This window comes from Trachurus japonicus, unplaced genomic scaffold (assembly GCF_045865225.1).
Source record: "Trachurus japonicus isolate A0001 unplaced genomic scaffold, Traja_1.0 AP029848.1".
NCBI lineage: Eukaryota > Metazoa > Chordata > Actinopteri > Carangiformes > Carangidae > Trachurus > Trachurus japonicus.
In genome coordinates this window covers 159763-185395 of record NW_028219981.1, presented here as the reverse complement: position 1 = coordinate 185395, position 25633 = coordinate 159763, and the positions used below count along the sequence as shown (strand labels likewise).

General features: G+C 42.9%; 2 protein-coding genes across 2 annotated transcripts in view; both read left to right on the top strand.

Annotated features, from left to right (window-relative positions):
• The first annotated feature begins 594 nt into the window (after positions 1 to 594).
• LOC146960908 (uncharacterized) lies at positions 595 to 12935 on the top strand. Its single transcript, XM_085771951.1, is given in 12 exon segments — positions 595 to 749; positions 1027 to 1194; positions 1512 to 1590; positions 1774 to 1987; positions 7894 to 9703; positions 9810 to 9983; positions 10080 to 10253; positions 10507 to 10680; positions 10860 to 11033; positions 11215 to 11388; positions 11470 to 11516; positions 12383 to 12935. Coding segments are annotated over 12 exon segments (3804 nt in total). The 5' UTR covers positions 595 to 660; the 3' UTR covers positions 12910 to 12935.
• A 4012-nt stretch (positions 12936 to 16947) lies between these two features.
• Positions 16948 to 25633, top strand: part of LOC146960907 (NLR family CARD domain-containing protein 3-like) — a 32633-nt gene continuing 23947 nt past the window's right edge. The window contains exons 1-7 of the mRNA XM_085771948.1: positions 16948 to 17102; positions 17315 to 17445; positions 18540 to 18616; positions 19081 to 19306; positions 21092 to 22901; positions 22986 to 23159; positions 24068 to 24241. Of these exons, the coding sequence (XP_085628074.1) occupies positions 17014 to 17102; positions 17315 to 17445; positions 18540 to 18616; positions 19081 to 19306; positions 21092 to 22901; positions 22986 to 23159; positions 24068 to 24241 (2681 nt within the window). The 5' untranslated portion in view covers positions 16948 to 17013. The remainder of the gene's footprint in view (positions 17103 to 17314; positions 17446 to 18539; positions 18617 to 19080; positions 19307 to 21091; positions 22902 to 22985; positions 23160 to 24067; positions 24242 to 25633) is intronic.

Below are 25633 nucleotides of genomic sequence, written 5' to 3'. Positions count from 1 at the left end.
TGAAAATCACTGCTGTATTGTATGTGTGTTGGAATGTTTTTTATACACCTACTGCAACCAAAATGCCCAAGTTGGGACAAATAAACAATTCGTGACTTGACTTGACTTGATTGTAACCTGAGACAACGACATCAGAAATAAATGCAGAGTGACAGAACTGGTTGTTGATCTTTGCTTGAAATGAATCATGTTGTTTGGACTCCATGTCCTTAAAACACTGTCATAACTAGTACAGACTTGTCTTGACTGGAGCCTTGTTTCCTTCCTATAGACGAATCTGTTCAAGAGCAAATATTCAGTCAAAGGTCAAAGGACATTGTGCTGTATGTGATATTGTTGTTGCTTCGAGGAGGAATCAACAGCAATTTTTATTTCTGTGTGTGTGTTAAAGCATACGTCTTCAACTTTCTTTCCCCAGACTGAAAACATTGTAAAATTATTGAGTGAATGTCACACAGAAGCAGTACGGGCTAACAATATCACTTCTAATATTTCAGTCAAAATTGCACATACCTGTATCAATCCTGTATTTTCCTGTGTTGTTCACTTTTCCAGTCTCATCTACTAGATGTTAAGATGCCCATTATTATGTGTCCTGTGATGTGAGTCCTGTTGTGATGAAGCCTGTTGTTGTGTTTGTGTGAAGGTGGGGGCTCTGCTATGAATCAGTGTGAGGACAGAGAGGAGGGAGCCCCTCCCTCTAAAACCACTCTGAGGGGGGAACATGAGAGCCAGACCAAAGCTCAGAGGTGAGATGAGGATCTCTAACTGTCCATGACTCTTCACAGCTCATATCTTCATCAGGGTATATACAGGAATCTTGAAGTTAATTCTAACACATCTTTTGAAAACCAACTTAATTTATCATGTAATTTGATGGTTATTAGGGTCATTATAAGTAAGTAAGTACTTTATTTATATAGCACCCTTCTCAGTACGGATAAACAGAGTGCTTCACAGCGTACATATACACATACATTATCAGGTTCAGTATATGTCATTATTCGTTATTTTCCTTATTACCAGCACCAAGAAGCAGGGAGAAGACTCTCTTGACCCCAGCTGTTTCTCCATGAAGAGTGACGGGTCCATGTTTAGACCCATTAATTTTAAAAGTGGACAACAGTCTCCTGTCCCCAGCTGTTTGTCCAAGAGTGACCGGTATAGGGTTCAGCTTGATGATGTCACAGAAAGGTAAACCTTATTATTCTCCAGTTTTTCATAATGTTGTTTTTTCACCAAAACTGGAGTTTTTTCCTACAGAGTTAACCTGCTGATTGAACTTGAGATTACTATCAAAAATCACACCTGGATTATTTTGCAGATGACTGGACGTTTAGATACCAAAAAATCACCTGGAAAATCTGATGGATTGCACCCAAACATTATCATCTTAGTCTTATTTTCATTTAAGTTTAAAAAGTTTCCTTTCATCCAGGATTTTACTTGAGGAGGTTCAATTCACAATCATGTTTTCTTTCATGTTCTAAACATTCATCTATTCTCCACAGAGATCTTCATGAGACCTCAGAGGTTCTCAGTGATCAGTCCACCAAACAGCATCACACAGACCTGGACTCCATTTTTATGGTGTGTAAATGTTCATCTACACACAGAACTGATGAGTACAGCAGCCACCAAGAGATGTTCAACTACTAATAGTGTCATGCTGCTTCATTTGTTTAACAAAACATTTCTAGAGAAGTGAATATGATTAAGGACAGTGTTTGATCCATATGTTAATACTAAAAGTGAAGCATGTTGTTTTTCCAGCTGCTGGAGGAGAACATTGTCACCTTTGTGAAGAACGAGCTGAAGAGAGTCCAAAAACTTCTGAGTCCAAATTGCCCAGAATTATTAGATAATCCTGACAATGACGATGAGGTAGTGGGTGGTGATGATGAAGACCAGAGGAGGAGCAGAGAGTCATTTCTGAAGATCACAGTGAACTTCCTGAGGAGAATAAAGCAGGAGGAGCTGGCTGACTGTCTGCAGAGCAGTAAGATGATTTCTCTAAAGATTTAAGAAGAATGGGACATTTCTTAGTATCTGAAGGGATAGAGTGAAATAAACTCACAGGTGCATGACTGACCTGCCATGTCCAGACAACGCAATTGAACACAAGTTTCACTCTTCTGAGTTGCTTGGTGGATTGGATGAATACATTCTCCCACAGTAGTAAGGGGGGAAAAACAGATATTGGCCATTTTTACACTTCATTCAATTGACACTGTCGGGGACCTCAGTAATGTGTAGAAGATCCGTATGCAGCCACAACTTCTTGGAAACTCCTCCTCATGTTGGTCACCATGTTTGTAACATTTTACTGTGGGACGGCTTCCCATTCCTCAATCAGTAGTTATTGAAGGTTGAAAGTCAACCAGCTTGGTTGGTTGTGTTGGTCATTCATGGGTTGAGGTCTAAACTCATGGCAGGTCAGTCATACGCCTGTGACTGACACACACCTGGCAGCACTTGAAGCTCAAAACAAGAGTGAATACCAACAGGAGACTATTGGAGATTTGGTACCATTTTGGGGGCGCTACCATTCCGCGCTACTCACTCCACAGATGAGCAATCCTAACCAGTTGTACCTGATTGTAAAGGTGACTAATCAGGATTTACAACGATATACAATACAACACCAATTGGTATTGTAGCTCCCACAATAAATTTATTTGAGGCTAGGACCACAACGCAGAATCAAAATTGAGCTGTGATCAGAAGACTAAGCTACAAGTAAGGAGGGAGTGAACAAGAGACTGAGGTTTGCTTAGAAAAATATGTATTGACACCAACAACCAAACAACAACAACAGTTAAAGTGCTAGATTTATACAGTGGAAAATATGTGAATAATAATTTTGGATAGCCAGTCCGAATGATTCATGTAGCTACTCATTCAATCATATATGTAATCAATAACAACTCGGACATGACAAAGAAAAAACCCCAGATGTTCTACTCAATGAATGCAGTTCACAACGCGGCTGCCCACCCACAGCTCATGGAAAACCCACGTCTGGGTTTAAAGGAGAACTCCGGTCATTTTTGACCCCTAAATCGTTGTCCTGATGTTTCACCCGGTGTTGGGGGGAGCAAAAAACGCGACTAAAATTGATGCAGGCAAACCAGAGTTACACCATGGCTAGACGGCGCTAGGGATAGCCACAACGCTAAAGTATGGAGGCAATTTTTTCAACCACAATAAACACTCAGAAAACAATCAGATATCTCTGGTACATGACTCGAATCCTTATGACACACTACTGAACCCATAAACTGTACAGTATAAACAGTGTAAACTTTGTGTTTTAGCATGTTATCACTCACCTCAGACAGCCAAACTCTGGAGCATCCTGGGAAGACATTACTATTCGATCACAGAGCGCCTTCTCCCCGCCACAGAAACAAACACTTTTTCCTTAGTAATGTCTTCCCAGGATGTTCCAGAGTTCGGCTGTCTGAGGTGAGTGATAACATGCAAAAACACAAAGTTTACACTATTTATACCAATTTATACTGTACAGTTTATGGTTTCAGTAGTGTGTCATAAGGAGTCGAGTGATGTACCTTAGATATTTGATTGTTTTTTGGGTGTTTCTTGTGGTTGAAAAAATTGCCCCCATACTTTAGCATGCAGAAAAACTCAGAAATGCAATTTTGCACTTCCTTTTCTGCTGATATGTGCTCTAACACAATAAAAATGCCACAGGAACATGTGAAAAGCTCAGAAAACACGATTTTCACGGGAGTGGGTCTTTAAGTGGAGTCCAGGGGGAGGTATGGGTAAGAGAATGTGTGGGGGAAGAGTGCGTGTGTGTGTGGGGCAATGGGCAGCAAGTGGGGTGAGTTCGTTGTGGGCTACAGGGAGCCCCCTACCGGCCTGGCAGAAGGTGGGGGGGGGGTGATCCGTCGAGGTTCTTGTCCAGCTGTAGGCTCTAGGCCTGCTCCTTAGCTTGCCATCAATCCAGAATCTGTCCTGGAGAACAGGACCATAGTTCCATAAATCACTATAGGCTACATCAAATAAATACTAATTCAGTGCGCACATAATTCAACCATAGCACTCCTAGCACTAGAGTAACTACTTTCAAATATTCATGATTCAGCAATAGAAAAATAATTAAACATAATTTGTTAATCATAAACAAAATTTCCAATATCATTTAGCAACCATGATTCAATCACATAATATCAATACAAATACAAATAACATGATTCAAAAGCTTTAAAAAAAAATACATTCATTAGGTTACAAATGCCATGATTCGAAAAACATTCATTTACGTTGCAGCAATGTGCTTCTGCACAGTTCATTCATTGCAGGACCTTTAGCTTTAATTTCGGAGAACCCAGGCATGTTTAGCAACCAAGCGCTAACCACGTCTATTAAAATGAATGGTGCGGCTAGGCAAATGCTAATGCTAAATGCTACAAACAATTAGGGCTGAAGCTATCGATTCTTTTTGTAATCGATTAATCTAGCACTTTATCGATCAATTAATTGGATAATTTTTTGTCTGCGTTTTTAAACAACCAAGACAACAAAAATGATGTGGCTTTGAATGATCAGGCATTTCGCTTTTTTTATTGGCTCCAAAAAGCCCATTTATTGCAAGTGCCAACAAGCAACACAGTTAACTTACTGTAAATTTAAACATAGGCTACAACATGACAAATAAGGATTTGCTCCTTCTGAAAATTACCTGAGACCAAAGAATATAAAATATCAAGCCAAACAGGTTAACAATATAAAATGTATAAAAAAAATAAATGTAAATAATACAATTATAAGTCAAGACTAGGCATAAAAAACTAATTATGTTTCCTATTATTAAAAATTGCACCAGGTCGGACCACGGGCTTCTTTATTTATTTTGCCGTGGTCCAGCCGAGAATTAATGCTCCCGAGTGCAGCTGCATCAGGGCTTCAACACCTGCGGATTGGACGGGGTCGGGTCTTTGAGAACCGTAGCATCTTAGAAACAGTTCAAACGGGCTTTAAGAGGAACTTGCTTTTATTTGCTCAAACCAGCAGCCAGACGTGGTCCAGCACAGGGGACCGGAGTCTATTGACACTGCCTTTTTTCTTTTTTGAGAAGTTGCAGTAGGTTTACAGTCTGGGAGATGCTATGGTGCGTATAGCCTACTGTGGGTGTCAAGTGTTCTGTCGGTGCAAGCTTTCCCACACTTGAAAGGGAAGGGCCCCAAACTCTTTAAAACCAGACGCTGGACTTCACTCGGTGCATTTAACTTCTTGACTTTTATTTCACATTTGGCACAGGTGAAAAACCTTAGAAAAAAAACCAAACATCCAAAATTAGAATGACTGTACCAGTAGCTATAGCACTGCTAAATATCACACACAAGACTGTAGGCGCCTCCGCCACTTTAGCTTTCAACTTCAACCACTCTCTTAACTCATTGAGTGCCGCGCTCCTTTCCAAAGTTTTAGTCAAGTGTACGGGCAATTTAGACCATTTTTGACTTTTTATGTAGAGCCATAGTGTATTCTATATTATTGCCACCAACACATACTGTAGCTCAATTGAAAGGTTTAACTTTATGCTTCAAATGGCCACAAACCGTTTGTTTCTACGTGCCTCCGTTCCTGAGAAAACTCAAGCTAAACATGGCTGGGTTTCACCAAAATCCCTCCTTTTTTTCTAGAAAAGGAGATAGAGTGTCTTTTATGAAAGCTGCTCTGTTTGTGTCTGTCGCTCTTCTCACACTCGCATTTCTGGATCAAAGGGCTCGTATAAGATAAATATAAACAACAATTGTTGTTCTATTCACAAAACCACCATCGGGAGCGGGGGGGGGGGGGGGCGCCACTAAACAACAATAACACAGACGCACCGTGCCGTGTCACTGCCTCTCGCCGCGGAACGTGAGGGTCTGCCGGCCACAGCGGCTCGGGAACACCGGTCCCACCGGTGGTCGCGGTCCTTCTGTGGTACGGGTCGGTGATGCCGGTCTGCTTTGGCCCAGAGACCATCAGATTTTACCGCGGGAGGACTTTGGGGAGGACACGGTGTTGCTCCAGATGAAGACCGGGCGGGACTGTGGGCTGAGAGCTTCCTGTTTCTGCTCCGAGCAGCTGGAGCAGCTGGAGCAGCAGCGCAAGTGAGAGCAGAGCAGCTGCTGCATCTGAATGCAGAACTCCGTTTGCAGAAGCTGAGTTATGATAAAAACTTCCAGATCATGAGCTGTCAAGAGACTTTGATCGTCATCTATTTCAGTTCTCCTCGTCGTAGAGTCCCCATACATATAAGGTGTATTAAAGTGTCTATTTTCATAATAAAAAAAAAAAAGCAAAAAAACGAAAAATTTCATTTTTGGCACTCAACGCATGGGAACGAAAAACGAGAAATTACGTGGTTGGCACTCAATGAGTTAACTGAAAAGGATTTTAGCAGTGGCTTCAAATGAAATGAAAAGGAATTTACCAGTAGCTTTAAACAATATGAAATGGATTTTAAATGAAATAACAATTCAATTTAATAGACCCATTAATTATTTGTATCTCTGACTTTTTTGACTAAATCAAATGTTTTAACAGGTTTTTACAGTGCATAGTTTAACAGTTTTTATAGTTCACAGCTTTACTGACATTTTACACTTTTATTCAAAGGCTTACCCTGTGATCAACTAATAATCTATTTCATTGCATTATTTTAACTTAAACATTTTTAACAGTGCATTTACACTGCGCACCCCAATATAACCACCTAGGTCACAGATCACGATTAGCGGGGCACTTCATGCCTCATAATGTCCATAAATAAATAAATTAAATAAGTGACCCAGTTAACAAGGAATAAGAAACTAGAATACCGGCAGTCCTTTGAGTTTTAGAGCCTTTTCCTTGCCCGTTCCTCCGTGAAGCGTCCGTCTACTCCCGACATGCACACACAATGCCAACCTGTCCTGCTCAGGTGATTACTGAATCTGCAACACCTGTGGGCCGCTCGCGAGCGATTGCCGGTGCCAGCGTGCGCACGCGCGCCCCACCACGCTCACAGCAGAGCAATCAGCCTCCACCTGAGGAGCAGGAGCGGAGCGCTCGGTGCTGCCCCTGACTCGCTGCAACAGTGGGGGGAAGCGGAGCGGGGGGGCGGGGGGAGTACGGGTGCCAGCGCCGCTTGAGTATGTAATGATCCCAAACTTAAGATGATCTCTCTGCCATTCACGGACATCCTGACTCTCCGCCATCTTGCCGAGTGTATCGCACGCTAGTGGTGTGTTTCCTTAACAACGGTCCATGTGGAACAATATCCCTGCGCATCATATAACGAGGCTTTGAGGCTTTGCCTCTAGCTATTTTTGTAATCAAGTTAATCGAATAACTCAATGAACCGTTTCAGCCCTACAAACAATTGGACTCACCAGTCTCCGTGCAAGTTACACGCTCACTCGTTGCAGATTTCCGCACGGCAAGAGGCTCCTATAAGTTAACACATCGCTTAACAATCGACCATCATAACAATGAGAAAGCATTGGAAAAATATAGTTTTACCCGACCTGTAGCTCGTCTCTCCTGCAGCTTCCCCACCCCTCTTACTGAGACTGAACACCGTGGCTCTATACATAAATGCAGTTGGTCGCGCCAGCCCACGTGACCCCGTGACGTCACTGAACCGCGACATTGTGATTGGTCCAGAGGGACCACATGAGAACTGGGCCTAACCCTGCGAGATTTTAGACAGGATGACCAGGAGAGAGAGGGAGAGAAACTGTCACCTGGGTTCAAGTATTGAAGATGATTGACTGAATAATGTTCCCAAACTTTAGGTTTCGAGTTTATATTATAATGGGCATTCTTGTGGAATTAGATGTTAAAATATTGATTCATATTTCATTCGTTGATCTTATGTTTTTCTCTATTTAGAAAGTCAAGTTGCGGTTTGTTGTCGTGAACACAAATTGAACCTGAAAAAGAAGTTCCAGTGTGTGTTTGAGGGGATCTCTAAAGCAGGAAACCCAACCCTTCTGAACCAGATCTACACAGAGCTCTACATCACAGAGGGAGGGACTGGAGAGGTCAATGTTGAACATGAGGTCAGACAGATTGAAACAGTGTCCAGGAAACCAGACAGACCAGAAACAACCATCAAACAAGAAGACATCTTTAAAGTCCCACCAGGAAGAGACCGACCAATCAGAACAGTGATGACAAAGGGAGTGGCTGGCATTGGGAAAACAGTCTTAACACAGAAGTTCACCCTGGACTGGGCTGAAGACAAAACCAACCAGGGCATACAGTTCACATTTCCCTTCACCTTCAGAGAGCTGAATGTGCTGAAACAGAAAAAGTTCAGCTTGGTGGAACTTGTTCATCACTTCTTCTCTGAAACCAAAGAAGCAGGAATCTGCAGGTTTGATCAGTTCCAGGTCGTCTTCATCTTTGACGGTCTGGACGAGTGTCGACTTCCTCTGGACTTTCACAACACTGAGATCCTGACTGATGTGACAGAGTCCACCTCAGTCAACGTGCTGCTGACCAACCTCATCAGGGGGAAACTGCTTCCCTCTGCTCGCCTCTGGATAACCACACGACCTGCAGCAGCCAATCAGATCCCTCCCCAGTGTGTTGACATGGTGACAGAGGTCAGAGGGTTCACTGACCCACAGAAGGAGGAGTACTTCAGGAAGAGGTTCAGTGATGAGAAGCAGGCCAGAGAGATCATCTCCCACATCAAGAGATCACGAAGTCTCCACATCATGTGCCACATCCCAGTCTTCTGCTGGATCACTGCTACAGTTCTGGAGGAGCTGTTGAAGACCAGAGAGGGAGGAGAGCTGCCCAAGACCCTGACTGAGATGTACATCCACTTCCTGGTGGTTCATCTAAAACTGAAGAAGGTCAAGTATGATGGAGGAGCTGAGACAGATCCACACTGGAGTCCAGACAGCAGGAAGATGATTAAGTCTCTGGGGAAACTGGCTTTTGAGCAGCTGCAAAAAGGAAACCTGATTTTCTATGAATCAGACCTGACAGAGTGTGGCATCGATATCAGAGCAGCCTCAGTGTATTCAGGAGTGTTCACACAGATCTTTAAAGAGGAGAGCGGCCTGTACCAGGACCAGGACAAGGTGTTCTGCTTCGTCCATCTGAGTGTTCAGGAGTTCCTGGCTGCTCTTCATGTCCATCTGACCTTCATCAAATCTGCAGTCAATCTGATGTCACAACAACAAACAACGTCCTGGTGGTTTAAAGTCTTGAGAGAAAAACCTGAATCAAAATCTTTCTACCAGAGCGCTGTGGACGAGGCCTTACAGAGTCCAAATGGACACCTGGACTTGTTCCTCCGCTTCCTCCTGGGTCTTTCGCTGGAGACCAATCAGACTCTCCTACGAGGTCTAACGTCAAAGACAGGAAGTAGCACACAAATCAAAACAAACATCATCCAGTACATCAAGAAGAAGGTTGAAGAGACTATCTCTGCAGAGAAAAGCATCAACCTGTTCCACTGTCTGAATGAACTGAATGATCGTTCTCTAGTGGAGGAGATCCAACAGTCCCTGAGATCAGGACGTCTCTCCACAGACCAACTGTCTCCTGCTCAATGGTCAGCTCTGATCTTCATCTTACTGTCATCAATTGAAGATCTGGATGTGTTTGACCTGAAGAAATACTCTGGTTCAGAGGAGGCTCTTCTGAGGCTGCTGCCAGTGGTCAAAGCCTCCAACAAAGCTCTGTAAGTGCATATACAGTATATCCATCTGGATTAACTCCTGGTCTTTTGTCAAGACAAACAAGCACATTTTCTGTTACTGTTACCTTTTGTTTTTTTCTCCTTTCAGGCTGAGCTGCTGTAACCTCTCAGAGAGAAGTTGCGAAGCTCTGTTCTCAGTCCTCAGCTCCCAGTCCTCTAGTCTGAGAGACCTGGACCTGAGTAACAACAACCTGAAGGACTCAGGAGTGAAGCTGCTGTCTGGTGGACTGGAGAGTCCACACTGTAGACTGAAGACTCTCAGGTTTGTGTGTAGCTGTTGTGTATTTATGATACTGATCTCTTGTTGTTTTGAAGTATTGAATGCTTGTTTTGTTTTTTGCCTACAATTCCTCATCAGACTGAGTGGCTGTAACCTCTCAGGAAGAAGTTGTGAAGCTCTGTCCTCAGTCCTCAGCTCCCAGTCCTCTAGTCTGAGACACCTGGACCTGAGTAACAATGACCTGCATGATTCAGGAGTGAAGCTGTTGTCTGTTGGACTGGAGAGTCCACACTGTAAACTGGAGACTCTCAGGTAGGGTGAATTTAGCAAGGCTTTATATATCTTTTACGATCTTGCATTGAATGAGGTGTAATAATAAAGTAGGACGTTTTGCAGAATTGGGCTGCAGAGTTGCAGACACTAATAATTTAGTATTTTATCTGAAGAACACACAACAAACACTGATTCAATCTCTGCGTGTGTGTGTGTGTGTGTGTGTGTGTGTGTGTGTGTGTGTGTGTGTGCGCGCGTGCGTACGTGCGTGCGTGCGTGTGTGTTTGTTCAGTTTGTCATACTGTCAGGTCACAGAGGAAGGCTGTTCTTCTCTGGCCTCAGCTCTGAGCTCCAACCCCTCCCATCTGACAGAGCTGGACCTGAGCTACAATCATCCAGGAGACTCAGGAGTGAAGCTGTTGTCTGGTGGACTAGAGAGTCCACACTGTAGGCTGGAGACTCTCAGGTAGGGTGAATTTAGCAAGGCTTCATTTATCTTTTATGATCTTGCATTGAATGAGGTGTAATAATAAATTGGGAAGTTTTGCAGAATTGGGCTGCAGAGTTGCAGACAAAAATAATTTAGTATTTTATCTGAAGAACACAGAAATCACACTGATTCAATCTGGCTGTGCGTGTGTTCAGGTTGTCATACTGTCAGGTCAGAGAGGAAGGTTGTTCTTATCTGGCCTCAGCTCTGAGCTCCAACCCCTCCCATCTGAAAGAGCTGGACCTGAGCTACAATCATCCAGGAGACTCAGGAGTGAAGCTGTTGTCTGCTGGACTGGAGAGTCCACACTGTAGACTGGAGACTCTCAGGTAGGGTGAATTTAGCAAGGCTTCATAAATCTTTTATGATAAAGTTTGTACAGCAACTAAGTGCTTCTTCTAGGTGCCAGCTGGTGCAGGATAAATCACAGTAATCACAGTGTGTGTGTGTGTGTGTGTGTGTGTGTGTGTGTGTGTGTGTGTGTGTGTGTGTGTGTGTGTATTTGTTCAGCTTGTCATGCTGTCAGGTCTCAGAAGAAGGCTGTTTTTCTCTGGCCTCAGCTCTGAGCTCCTACCCCTCCCATCTGAGAGAGCTGGACCTGAGCTACAATCATCCAGGAGACTCAGGAGTGAAGCTGCTGTCTGCTGGACTGGAGGATCCAAACTGGAGACTGGAGACTCTCAGGTATGAAGAGATGGACAGACAGCAGTTCTCACACTGTGTCAAGGTGGATGAAGTTGATCCTGACTTTGTTTCGTCCTCCAGGGTGGGCCATTGTGGACCTCAGAGACTGAGACCTGGTTGGAGGAAGTGTGAGTGTGTTTTATTTTTTATTTTTTAAATTTGGTTAAAAAGAACAAAGCTGAACAAGTTACACTAGATTTTGACATTTTCCAGAGTTATGTACGAAGTCTAATTTCAGTATCATTCAGGATTCAGCTTTTGTTTTGTCAGTGTGGCTGGAAAGATGTTAGAATTCAATCAATTTAAATCCACACACAATAAACTGATCACATTGATCAAATGAAACAATACAACAATACATGTTATTAAAGGTGTACAGAAAAGAAAATTGAATTTAAGCCCACTCTGGGTCATAAAATTAATGTGATAACTCATCTTTCAGTCGTTGTAGGCCAAACCAATCTCCTTCAACCATGCACGGAAAAGGGGAATGCATGACAATCAGTGTTGGTAATAACGGCGTTAGAGTATAACGGCGTTACTAACGGCGTTATATTTTTCAGTAACGAGTAATCTAATTAATTACTTTTCCCATCGTTACAACGCCGTTGCCGTTGCCGTTACTGAGAATGTGAAGTGGCGCGTTACTACAGTTCGGTTGAATGAAACACAAGGTGGTTTCGGCCACACATCAGCTGCCTCAGGACAGGGCGGCGAGCTAAGGTAACGCAGCTAACGCAGCATCCGAGACCAATCAGCTGTGTGCCAGTGCAGCCTGCAGCCCCTGGGACACAGCTCGAGAGTCACAGCGAGACACACAAGCACCCACACCTGAACAGCAGCGGTTGGAGTGGAGTGGAGTAAAGTGTGTCAATTCCCACAGTGACTGAGATCCATGTGACATTGTTGATGTTTGAATTATTCTTTTTCATGGATTGTCAGTGAAGTTGTTGATATAAACTTAAGCTGTGATATGTCTTGGTCTCTCCATCAGACCCCTGTGAACTGGAACTGGACATGAACTCAGTGAACAAACACCTCAAACTGTCTGACAACAACAGGACGGTGACATGGGTGACAGAGGATCAGTCATATCCTTATCATCCAGACAGATTTGACTTCTGGGCTCAGCTGCTGTGTTCAACTGGTCTGACTGGTCGCTGTTACTGGGAGGTGGAGTGGAGAGGAAGGGTTTATATATCAGTGAGTTACAGAGGAATCAGAAGGAAAGGGGGCAATAGAGACTGTTGGTTTGGGGCAAATGATCAGTCCTGGAGTCTGATCTGCTCTGGTTGTGGTCTTTACTCTGTCTGTCACAACAACAGAGAAACACGCATCTCCTCCAATATCTCTAACAGAGTAGCAGTGTATGTGGACTGTCCTGCTGGCTCTCTGTCCTTCTACATTGTCTCCTCTGACTCACTGATCCACCTCAACACCTTCAACACCACCTTCACTGAACCACTGTATCCTGGGTTCTGGATCAGTTCTGGTTCCTCAGTGTCTCTGTGTCCTGTGTAAGTCTCACTGTCTCTCCTGAGGACAGATAGACAGACAGTCATAGATAGATAGATAGATAGATAGATAGATAGATAGATAGATAGATAGATAGATAGATAGATAGATAGATAGATAGATAGATAGATAGATAGATAGATAGATAGATAGATAGATAGATAGATAGATAAGACATTGGAAACTGAAATGAACTGAAAGGATGTAGCGTCTCTTTTTTGCAACAATGTTGATGTAACGTTAATGTAAACATAATGCTATGTTTTTGTACAGTGTATAAAAAAAATAAAGGTCTCAGGATGTCGAAATGGAGCTAAAGTGTGATTTAAAAGCCTCATGATTGCATTTTTCTCTGGCTTCAGGGAGACTTGCTGAACAGAATATCCCACAAAAAGGAAATTAATTTTTCATAATAACATAATAAAAAACATAATCATAATCTATAACAGTACAATTTCTATAGGATCCTCGTTGGTCGACTGGTCGATGCTTGGGCCCCAATAACGAGGGAAAATTCACCCGTCAGGACTGATTCTGACACTCAGTTCTCCCTTCACGTTAATATTTCAGATGTTCAGATAACAATGTTGACCCGTTCTCTGCTGATAAATCATCTCAGACACCTTTAATTCAGGAAACAGCAGCAACATCACATATCACATGAATAACAACTTCAGTGACTTAAAGTTTGTTCAGTCTCAGCAGGTCGATGCTTCAGTGTTGCAGATAGTCAAGTTTTATAATGTCAGGAAGCCTGATCTATAATCTATAATCTATAATATCACATCACAATTTTACTCCAGTCGAGGTCCAGATCTACAAACCTGGACTTCACCTGGGTGAATGCAGAATAAAAGGAGGTGAAGAATATGTTTCACAAAGAGCTTTATTAACTCATTGAGTGCCAACCACGTAATTTCTCGTTTTTCGTTCCCATGCGTTGAGTGCCAAAAACGAAATTTTTCGTTTTTTGCTTTTTTTTTAAATTATGAAAATAGACACTTTAATACACATTATATGTAAATTTGGGGACTCTACGACGAGGAGAACTGAAATAGATGACGATCAAAGTCACATGACAGCTCATGATCTGGAAGTTTTTATCATAACTCAGCTTCTGCAAACGGAGTTCTGCATGCAGATGCAGCGCAGCTGCGCCGCAGCTGCTCCGCTCTCACCTGCGAGGCTGCAGCAGCTGGGAGCTGAACCAGGAAGCTCTCAGCCCACTGTCCCGCCCGGTCTTCATCTGGAGCAACACCGTGTCCTCCCCAAAGTCCTCCCGCGGTAAAATCTGATGGTCTCTGGACCAAAGCAGACCGGCACCACCGACCCGTACCACAGACGGACCGCGACCACCGGCGGGACCGGTGTTCGCGAGCCGCTGTGGCCGGCAGAGCCTCACGTTCCGCGGCGAGAGGCTGTGACACTGCACGCTGCGTCTGTGTTATTGCTGTTTAGTGGCGCCCCCCCCGCCCCCGATGGTGGTTTTGTGAATAGAACAACAATTGTTGTGTATATTTATCTTATACGAGCCCTTTGATCCAGAAATGCGAGTGTGAGAAGAGCGACAGACACAAACAGCGCACCTTTCATAAAAGACGCTCTATCTCCTTTTCTAGAAAAAAAGGAGGGATTTTGGTGAAACCCAGCCATGTTTAGCTTGACTTTTCTCAGGAACGGAGGCACGTAGAAACAAACGGTTTGTGGCCATTTGAAGGATAAAGTTAAACCTTTCAAATGAGCTACAGTATGTGTTGGTGGCAATAATATAGAATACACTATGGCTCTAAAATAAAAAGTCAAATATGGTCTAATTTGCCGGTACACTTGACTAAAACTTTGGAAAGGAGCGCGGCACTCAATGAGTTAAACAACTGGTTCACCCGGACAGAAAATAAAAACAACGGCAAACTGACAACACTGTTTCTAATCAATACTCTAATTAATCCTCATGATCTGGTTCCTTTTCTGTTTTTGACCCCAATAATCAGATTAATTCAAACATAGTGCATTTTATTTTGAAATTCTGCTTGAATGTTTTCTTTTTAAATCAAATATCAATACATCAGTGTGTTAACCCTTGATCTCCATCAGCTAAATCAGTTCTGTAGTTTCTTTCTCCTCCACAACAGGAGGAAGAGCATCAAGTGAAAACATCTGTCCAATCACCACACACACAGAGATTCCTACTGTGCAATAATAAAACAGTGAAACATCTGCAGCAGGTTCTGGTTCGGACTTCTTGTTAAAACAGTGTTGGGTCGGGTGGCTTGTCTAAGTGTGTGTGTGTGTGTGTCAGGATTAACACCATTGGATGAGCGTTCAGAGCTCAGCAGGTCAAATGATTGTGTTTGCAAACAGCAGCTCCACCGTTTAATTAATGTTGCTGAACCACACCAATATACAACCTGTCAAAAGACTTTCTATATATGAGCTTCTTAATGGAAAAACTATTTATTATCTTTCAATTACATTAAATCAAATTTTGAATTGCGTGACTGCCGTTTCTTTTACTGTGTCAGGTAAAATATACAGTGATTATGCTGAAGCCTGGCTGCTTTGTCAGTCAGCTCTAGTGATGCAAAGAAAAGAAAAAACAAACAAACGTATAACTTAATTCGACTGCTGGGCGGAGCGATTTCAATAATGTAATGTTACATGATTATTTCCTAGCGTGGTGAATGTGCAGGTCACAACTTGTCCACCAGAGCGTTGTGGAGTTGTTGGATTGTGTATTTGATGAGTTTGATGAGGGACAGGGGACCTGCACCGTTCACCTCCATTGTGTTCACTGAGCAGCTCACGTCTCTGCCCCGCCCATCTCAAAACAACATGCACCGATAATTAAAGGTGATGAACCTACTGCTATGACTATGGGGATTATGGTGAGAGGAGGACCTGACTAAATGTTGAACTATCCTTTTATGTAATTCACTGGACTCATAAACACTCTAATATTTGATTTTTTGCAGAAAATTGGAAATGTAACATTTTGGACAAAATGCAAGTTGATGCAAAGGGCTCAGCTGTGACTGTCAGCTGTTGATGAATCTGAATCTATTGCTCCATGGACTATGACTCACCACCATCTAGTGGACAGACCATAGAACTACACCTCTCTAAACAGGTTAGATGTCATTCTGATGATTCTTTTAGGTGTGGACTCTAAAGTTATGAGGATGTGAATCAGATTAAATGCTCACATACAGCATGACTAATGGAGAAGACGGAGCAGCTTCTTCTCTCCAAATGTTTCGTTGAGACATGAAGGTGGAAAGTGTGTGAAAGTCGACTTGAAGAGAGTTCAGCAGGTGAGAATCTTCAAATGTCTGATGAACAGGATAAATGTGGTCACATTTTGTTGTATCACTGTTTGATTGGACATGAGAAAAGTTTTTGATGCTTAATGAGTGTTTCAGATTGAGTCAGATATTGGTATGAATGTCTGTTGGATTTACGTAAATGACAATAATTTAGGAATTATTCACATTTGTGTTAGTGTTTGATAGAAGCAACAGATGCCTGATTGTAACCTGAGACAACGACATCAGAAATAAATACAGAGAGCAACAGAACTGGTTGGGCATCTTTGGTTAAAATGAATCATATAATGTTTGCACTCCAGTCATCACTAGTACAGACTTGTCTTCACTGGAGCCTTGTTTACGAAACTGTTCAAGAGCAAATATTAGTCAAAGGTCAAAGGACGATGTGCTGTAGCTATGTTGTTGTTGCTTGGATGAGGAATTAACAGCAGTTTGATTTAGGAAAGACCATTAGTTAAATATTTAAGGACATTTTTTTTTCCATTTTTCCATTTTTTTAAACATTGTATTTCATGTGTTTAACTTTCTTTCTCCAGAGTGAAAACATCGTAAAATTAGTCCTCTGAAATGAGAGTGAATGTATCAAAAAAAGCAGTATGGACTAATGACATCACTTCTATTGTAATTTAAGTCAAAATTGCACATTCCTGTATCAATCCTGTGTTGTTCACTTCTCCAATCTCATCTACTGGATGTTAAGACAGACATTATTATGTGTCCTGTGATGTGAGTCCTGTTGTGATGAAGCCTGTTGTTGTGTTTGTGTGAAGGTGGGGGCTCTGCTATGAATCAGTGTGAGGACAGAGAGGAGGGAGCCCCTCCCTCTAAAACCACTCTGAGGGGGGAACATGAGAGCCAGACCAAAGCTCAGAGGTGAGATGAGGATCTCTAACTGTCCATGACTCTTCACAGCTCATATCTTCATACTGTTTGTTTTTATTGAGCTTACTTGACATTCTTGGTGAAACTGGACAACGTCAGTGAAAACCAACTTGATTTCTCATGTGATTTGATGTTTATTTGGGTCATTATCAGGTCCAGTATATCTCATTATTTGTTATTTTCTTTAATGCCAGCAAGAAAAGGAAGAAGAAGAAGGAGAGAACTCCCTTGTCCCCAGACTCTCCTGTCCCCAGCCGTGAATCCATGAAGAGTGACCGGTCTATGGCTATATCCAGTGATTTTAAAAGTGGACAACAGTCTGCTGTCCCCGGCTGTGTGTCCATGAAGAGTGACAGGTCTATTGGTTTACCCCATAATTTTAAAAGTGGACAACAGTCTGCTGTCCCCAGCCGTTTGCCCATGAAGAGTGACCGGCCTATGGCTCAGCTTGATGACATCACAGAAAGGTAAGACCTGATCATTCTCCTGTTTTTCATGATTGCCAATAAAACCTCTCAATTTTGCTTCATCTTGTCATGTTAGTCATAGAAAACATATGTAAAAACTCAACTCAACTTAACCAAAGTTTACCAAAGTTCTGCACTGATAAATAAAAACAGGCCATCATTAAAATACCATAAAATACATACTTAAAATTGTAAAAACAAAATACATGTAAAAGAGAAAATGTGTCAATTCAACTGAATGCCAGGGAGAAAATGTGTGTTTTTAGGGAGGATTTAAACGTCTTTATTTACTCCACCGACCAGATGTGTCACAGCAAGCTTGGAAAGGCAAAGGCAAAGGCTCGGTCACCTTTGGTCTTAAGCTGAGTTTTGGGCTGACCAGTAACAGCTGATTGGCCGATCTCAGTGCTCTGGCAGGTGGATATGTAGGAGCTCAGATACTGGGAAACCAGCCCATTAAGAGCTTTAAAAACAAACAGTAAAATCTTAAAATGAAACTGGAAGTCAGTAGAGTGAGGCCAAGATAATTGATGTGTGGTCTCGTTTTTCCAGTGAGGAGACGGGCTGCTGTATTCTTTACAAGCTGTAGAGTCTAGAGTGACGATGTAGTAGTGAGTGATCCAGGCCAACATAAAGTGAGTTACAGTTATCAAACTGAGCATTAATAAAAGCAGGAATTGTCATCTTTAGGTCTCTGCAGGAGAGATTACTTTCAATAAAATCCTCAACTGGAAGACATTTTTACAGAAGACCGGACATTAAGAGCCCAGAACCTGGGAAATCCAATGGGTTGCACCCCAAACATTATGATGTCCGTCTCATTTTTATTGAAGTTTAAAAATTCTGATGCCATCCAGGATATTACTTGAGTTAAACAGTCCAGCAGTGTCTGTTCTGACCCAGTTCAATTTACAATCATGTTTTATTGCATGTTCTAAACATTCATCGGTTCTCCACAGAGTTCTCCAGGAGACCTCAGAGGTTCTCAGTGATCAGTCCACCAAGCAGCATCACACAGACCTGGACTCCATATTTATGGTGTGTAAATGTTCATCCACGCACAAAACTGATGACTACAGCCACCAAGAAATGTTCAGCTACAATTACAGTGTCATGCTGCTTTATTTGTTTTACCAAACATTTCTGGTCTCTCCTGTTCATCTGCAATGAATCCTAAAAAAAATATTTGTTGTAATTTTTCTCTGGCATTTCAGCCTCATCAAAAATAACTGAGATGCTGAGGTTTATTTTGTTCTCTCTTTCATATGAAACATGACAAAATGTTCTTTTTTTACAATAGTCTTTAGCACCAGTTCAGCACTAAGGTACTGAATATATTTTGCTCAGATCAGCAGGTTTGATTAACATCTATAAATCTCTCTGTGCAGCTGTGAAGAGAAGTGGATATCATTAAGCACAGTCCTGGTGACTGATGATCTGATGTTTGATCCATGTGTTTATACTGAAAGTGAAGTTTACACAGCATGCTATTGTTTTTCCAGCTGCTGGAGGAGAACATTGTCACGTTTGTGAAGAATGAGCTGAAGAAAGCCAAAAAACTTCTGAGTCCAAATTGCTCAGAATTATTAGATAATCCTGACAATGATTGTGAGGTAGTGGATGGTGATGATGAAGATCAGAGGAGGAGCAGAGAGTCATTTCTGAAGATCACAGTGAACTTCCTGAGGAGAATGAAGCAGGAGGAGCTGGCTGACTGTCTGCAGAGAAGTAAGAGGATTCATCTAAAGATAAAGAAGAATGGAACATTTTCTAATATTTAAACGGGTAGAGTGAAATAAACTCCTCAAATGTTATTTCAGTCAATAATTTTTCGCCCCTTTAACAATACCAATTGGTGTTGTACTTTATATCATTTATATCTGTGGAAGGAGCAACATAGCTAAACGTGTAGGTAACACCCCAAAAGAAAATACCAAAAGCCCAGCAATATTCTCCTGTTGGTATTTACTCTTGTTTTGAGCTTGCCGTGCTGCCAGGTGTGTGTCAGTCACAAGTATATGACTGGCTTGCCATGCATGCAGACTTGCTTGGCGGTTGGATGATTGCTGTCCAAAACAACACAGCCATTTTTTACACTTCATTTGACACTGTCAGGTACCTCAGTACTGTGTGGAAGATACATAGGCAGCCACAACAGCTTGGCACTTGCCCCACATGCTGGTCGCTGGCCTGGTCCCAACCAGGAGTTGTTGAAGGTTAACCAGAGTGGTTATGTTGGTCACTCTAGCACTTACAGCACGCCCAAGCTGATCCCACAAGTGTTCAATTGTTGCTCTCATTCCATGGATTCAAGGCAAGGCAAGGCAAGGCAATTTTATTTATATAGCCAGTTTTTTTTGTTTTTTTTACAAACAATCTGTGTCAAAAGGCTTTATATGGCATCATAACAACATCCTCTGCCATTAGACCCTCACATTGACGGAGGAAAAACTCCATAGAAAACCCTTTTAATAGGGAAGAATTGGAGAAACCTCAGGGTGAGCAACAGAGGAGGGATCCCTCACCCAGGACGGACAGACGTGCAATAGATGTTGTTACAGACAAGAAAACAGTTTATAACAGAGAATGTGAGAAACATGGAAATGTTAAAGAGAGTTGATGGGGGGGAGGAGAGGAGAAGGAGGGAGGAGGAAGGAGGAGAGGGGGGGTGGGGGGTTCTGTGTAACCAGATGTGTCCCCCAGCAGTCTAAGCCTATAGCAGCGTAGCTATAAAATGGTTCAGAGCTACCTGAACCAGCCCTAACTAAAAGCCCTGTCATGAAGGATGGTCTTAAGCCTAGACTTAAATGTAGTTAGAGTGTCTGCCTCTTTGACCCATGGAGAGAGCTGGTTCCACAGTAAAGGAGCCCGGTAACTGAAGGCTCTACCTCCCAGTCTGTTTTTAGAGATACTGGGAGTCACTAACAGACCTGCATTCTGGGAGCGGAGTGCTCTGGTCGGACAGTAAGGAATGATTAGTTCTTTCAGATAGGATAGAGCTTTATCATTAAGAGCCTTATAAGTCAGCAGAAGGATTTTGAAGTCTATTCTAAATCCTACAGGAAGCCAGTGGAGAGAAGCTAAAGTGGGAGAGATGTGCTCTCACTTCCTAACTCCTGTCACAACCCTCGCTGCGGCGTTCTGGACCAACTGGAGACTCTTCAGAGAGTTTTTGGACATCCTGACAGGAGAGAGTTACAGTCCAACCAAGAAGTGATAAAAATGCATGCACCAGTTTCTCAGCATCACTCTGGGAAAGGATATTCCTAATCTTAGCGATACTACGCAGGTGGAAGAAGGCGGTCCTTACAAGTTACCTCGTTGTAAAGGTGACTTATCAGGATTCCAATTGTATAAAATACAACACCAATTGGTTTTTACCAAGGGTGATTGACTGAAATAATGTTTCCAAACTTTTTTGATGAGTTTATGTAATAATGGACATTTTCAGGTGCAATTAGATGTTACAATATATTTCATTCATTGATCTTATCTTTTTTTTTCTCTGTTTAGAAAGTCATGCTGCAGTTTGTCGAAGTGAACACAAATTGAACCTGAAGAAGAAGTTCCAGTGTGTGTTTGAGGGGATCTCTAAAGCAGGAAACCCAACCCTTCTGAACCAGATCTACACAGAGCTCTACATCACAGAGGGAGGGACTGGAGGGGTCAATGATGAACATGAGGTCAGACAGATTGAAACAGTGTCCAGGAAACCAGACAGACCAGAAACAACCATCAGACAAGAAGACATCTTTAAAGCCCCACCAGGAAGGAACCGACCAATCAGAACAGTGATGACAAAGGGAGTGGCTGGCATTGGGAAAACAGTCTTAACACAGAAGTTCACTCTGGACTGGGCTGAAGACAAAACCAACCAGGACATAGACTTCACATTTCCCTTCACCTTCAGAGAGCTGAATGTGCTGAAAGAGAAAAAGTTCAGCTTGGTGGAACTTGTTCATCACTTCTTCTCTGAAACCAAAGAAGCAGGAATCTGCAGGTTTGATCAGTTCCAGGTCGTCTTCATCTTTGACGGTCTGGACGAGTGTCGACTTCCTTTGGACTTCCACAACACTGAGATCCTGACTGATGTGACAGAGTCCACCTCAGTCAACGTGCTGCTGACCAACCTCATCAGGCGGAAACTGCTTCCCTCTGCTCGCCTCTGGATAACCACACGACCTGCAGCAGCCAATCAGATCCCTCCTCAGTGTGTTGACATGGTGACAGAGGTCAGAGGGTTCACTGACCCACAGAAGGAGGAGTACTTCAGGAAGAGGTTCAGAAAGAAGCAGCAGGCCAGAGAGATCATCTCCCACACCAAGACCTCACGAAGCCTCCACATCATGTGCCACATCCCAGTCTTCTGCTGGATCACTGCTACAGTTCTGGAGGAGCTGTTGAAGACCAGAGAGGGAGGAGAGCTGCCCAAGACCCTGACTGAGATGTACATCCACTTCCTAGTGGTTCAGGCCAAAGTGAAGAAGGTCAAGTATGATGGAGGAACTGAGACAGATCCACACTGGAGTCCAGAGAGCACAAGGATGATTGAGTCTCTGGGAAAACTGGCTTTTGAGCAGCTGCAGAAAGGAAACCTGATCTTCTATGAATCAGACCTGACAGAGTGTGGCATCGATATCAGAGCAGCCTCAGTGTACTCAGGAGTGTTCACACAGATCTTTAAAGAGGAGAGAGGCCTGTATCAGGTCCAGGACAAGGTGTTCTGCTTCGTCCATCTGAGTGTTCAGGAGTTTCTGGCTGCTCTTCATGTCCATCTGACCTTCATCAAATCTGGAGTCAGCCTGATGTCACAAAAACATACATTGTTCTGGTGGTCTAAAGTCTTGAGAGAAAAACCTGAATTAAAATCTTTCTACCAGAGCGCTGTGGACGAGGCCTTACAGAGTCCAAATGGACACCTGGACTTGTTCCTTCGCTTCCTCCTGGGTCTTTCACTGGAGACCAATCAGACTCTCCTACGAGGTCTAATGTCAAAGACAGGAAGTAGCTCACAAAACAAAACAAAAATCATCCAGTACATCAAGAAAAAGATCAGTGAGAATTTGTCTGCAGAGAAAAGCATCAACCTATTTCACTGTCTGAATGAACTGAATGATCGTTCTCTAGTGGAGGAGATCCAACAGTCCCTGAGATCAGGACGTCTCTCCAGAGATGAAATGTCTCCTGCTCAATGGTCGGCTCTGGGCTTCATCTTACTGTCATCAGGAAAAGATCTAGATGAGTTTGACCTGAAGAAATACTCTGCTTCAGAGGAGGCTCTTCTGAGGCTGCTGCCATTGGTCAAAGCCTCTAACAAAGCTCTGTAAGTGCACATATATCCATTTGGATTAACTTTTTGTCTTTTGTCAGGTCAAACCTTTAACCTTTTGTATTTTTCTCCTTTCAGGGTGAGTGGTTGTAACCTCTCAAAAAGAAGTTGTGAAGCTCTGTCCTCAGTCCTCAGCTCCCAGTCCTCTAGCCTGAGGCACCTGGACCTGAGAGACAATGACCTGCAGGACTCAGGAGTGAAGCTGTTGTCTGTTGGACTGAAGAGTCCATGCTGTAGACTGGAGACTCTTAGGTAGGGTGAATTTATTATTATTATTAATACATTTTATTTAGAGGTGCCTTTCATGACACTCAAGGTCACCAGTCACCTTACAATTAAAAAAGACAATGTGAAAGAACACTTCAATAATAAAACAAATCTGTAATAAGACAATCTAATCAAGTAAAAGCAGAACTGAAGTCAAACAAATCAGAAATCTGCAGCAGCAAAGGTCAACAATGAAAAATGCACAGAGTGAACACAGAGTTAGAGGGAGTAGGCCTGTTTAAAAAGGTGGGTTTACAGACAGGATTTTAACCTGGAAAATAAGGTCAATGTTCCTAATGTTGGGGGGAGAGAGTTCCAGAGACGGGGCGCAGAGCAGCTGAAGGTTCGGACCCCATGGTGGACAGACGGGCAAGAGGAACAATGAGGCTTATAGACGAGGCTGAGTGTCCGGGAAGGGATGTTTATGTGGAGGAGGTCCGAGAGGTATGGGGTAGTGAGGTTATGTATGGCCTTGAAGGTGTGGGGCAGAATTTTAAAGTCCATGTGGAATTTGACCAGAAGCCAGTGAAGCTGTTGCAGAACAGGTGTGATGTGATGGATGAATGGAGTCCTGATGATGATGTGGGTGGCAGAGTTCTGGACCAATTGGAGCATATGGATGGACTTGTGGGGGAGACCGAAGAGAAGGGAGTTGCACTAATCCATATGGGATGTGACCAGAGGGTGGACCAGGATGGCAGTGGTGATGGGAGTAAGGGATGGACTGAACAAGGCTTCATGTATTTTTTTATGATCTTGCATTGAATGAGGGGTAATTATAAAGTGAGAAGGTTTGCAGAGTTGCAGACACCAATAATGTAATATTTTACAACACACAACTCTGATTCAGCCTCTCTCTCTCTCACTGTCTCTGCGTGTCTATGTCTGCTCAGTCTGTCAGGTTGTCAGGTCTCAGAGGAAGGCTGTTCTTCTCTGGCCTCAGCTCTGAGATCCAACCCCTCCCATCTGAGAGAGCTGGACCTGAGCTACAATCATCCAGGATACTCAGGAGTGAAGCTGCTGTCTGCTGGACTGGAGGATCCACACTGGAGACTGGACTCTCTCAGGTATGGACAGATGGACAGACAACAGCAGCTCTCACACTATCTGTGTCTCTAATGGTGCGTTCACACCAAAAGCCTTGGGAGTGTTGTGGCGGCCAGATGTCATCAGAGGTGGCAAAAGTACTCATATTCTGTACTTAAGTAGAAGTACAGATACACGCCTAGAAGTACAGATACGCGCCTGTAGTTGCTCTGGATAGGGCATCAGCAAGGACTAGGTGTTTACCTGGAGTATATATCAGTTCAAAATCATACCTCTGCATCTTCATCATTAACCGCTGAATCCATGGAGACATTTCATTCAGATTCTTTTTGATGATGGCGACCAGCGGTCGATGATCAGTTTCGACTGTGAAAGACGGCAGGCCGTACACGTAGCTATGAAACCGCTCCAAACTATACGCCAGTCCCAAACATTCTTTTTCGATCTGAGCGTATCGGCATTCAGTTTTTGTCATAGCCCGAGATGCATAGGCTACCGGTTTCCAGTGCTCACCCTCAGCCTGGAGTAGAACGGCACCAATACCATCTTTGGAAGCATCTGTAGACACTTTTATCCTCTTCGTGTGGTCATAAAATGACAACACAGGTGCTGTGCTCAGTGTGTTCTTGAGTTTTTGCCACTCATGCTCATGTTTCACTGTCCATTTAAACTCACAGTCCCTGTGCAGAAGCTCTCGTATGCATGATGTCTTTGCTGTCAGATTGGGAATGAATTTACCTATGAAATTCACCATCCCCATGATGCGTAGCACCCCTGTCTTGTCTGTGGGCCTTGGCATGTTCTGTATTGCATGTATTTTGTCTTTATCTGGTTGGACACCACATGCAGACAGCTTGTCTCCCAGGAAGAGGATCTCTTGAACGCCAAACTCACATTTACTCTTGTTGAGTTTCAGCAGGGCCGGCCCTGTACATCTGGGGGCCCTAAGCAGGATAAAATTGGGGGCCCTGCCTCACAGTGTATATGTACCATCAAATATTCATAAAACCAGCTACCGTATGCAACCCTTGCATATTTTATTGTACCTCTATCAACATGATGGCGAGCATATATTTTATTACTAATTAGAGTCACTGAAACACTTAAAGCTGTCTAATTGCACTTGTCATTTTTTCTTCTACTTTGTTTTTGTCTGAATGTTAATGTTAATATTGTGAATGGCAATAGGTGGCTCCAAACCTGCAGTATTAAATCACTACTTTTGATATAGCAGAAAGATAAAAGATTCTACAAAAGATTACAGTTTGAACAGATTTATTTTCTTTAAATTATCTGTACAGCTAAATTCTAGAACCCTTAAAACAAAACTTAAGTTGAGAAGAAGATAGAGGATGTTGGTTGGTCAGCAGCATCATCAGCAGTAACCATTGGAGCTGTGGAGAAGATTAGTA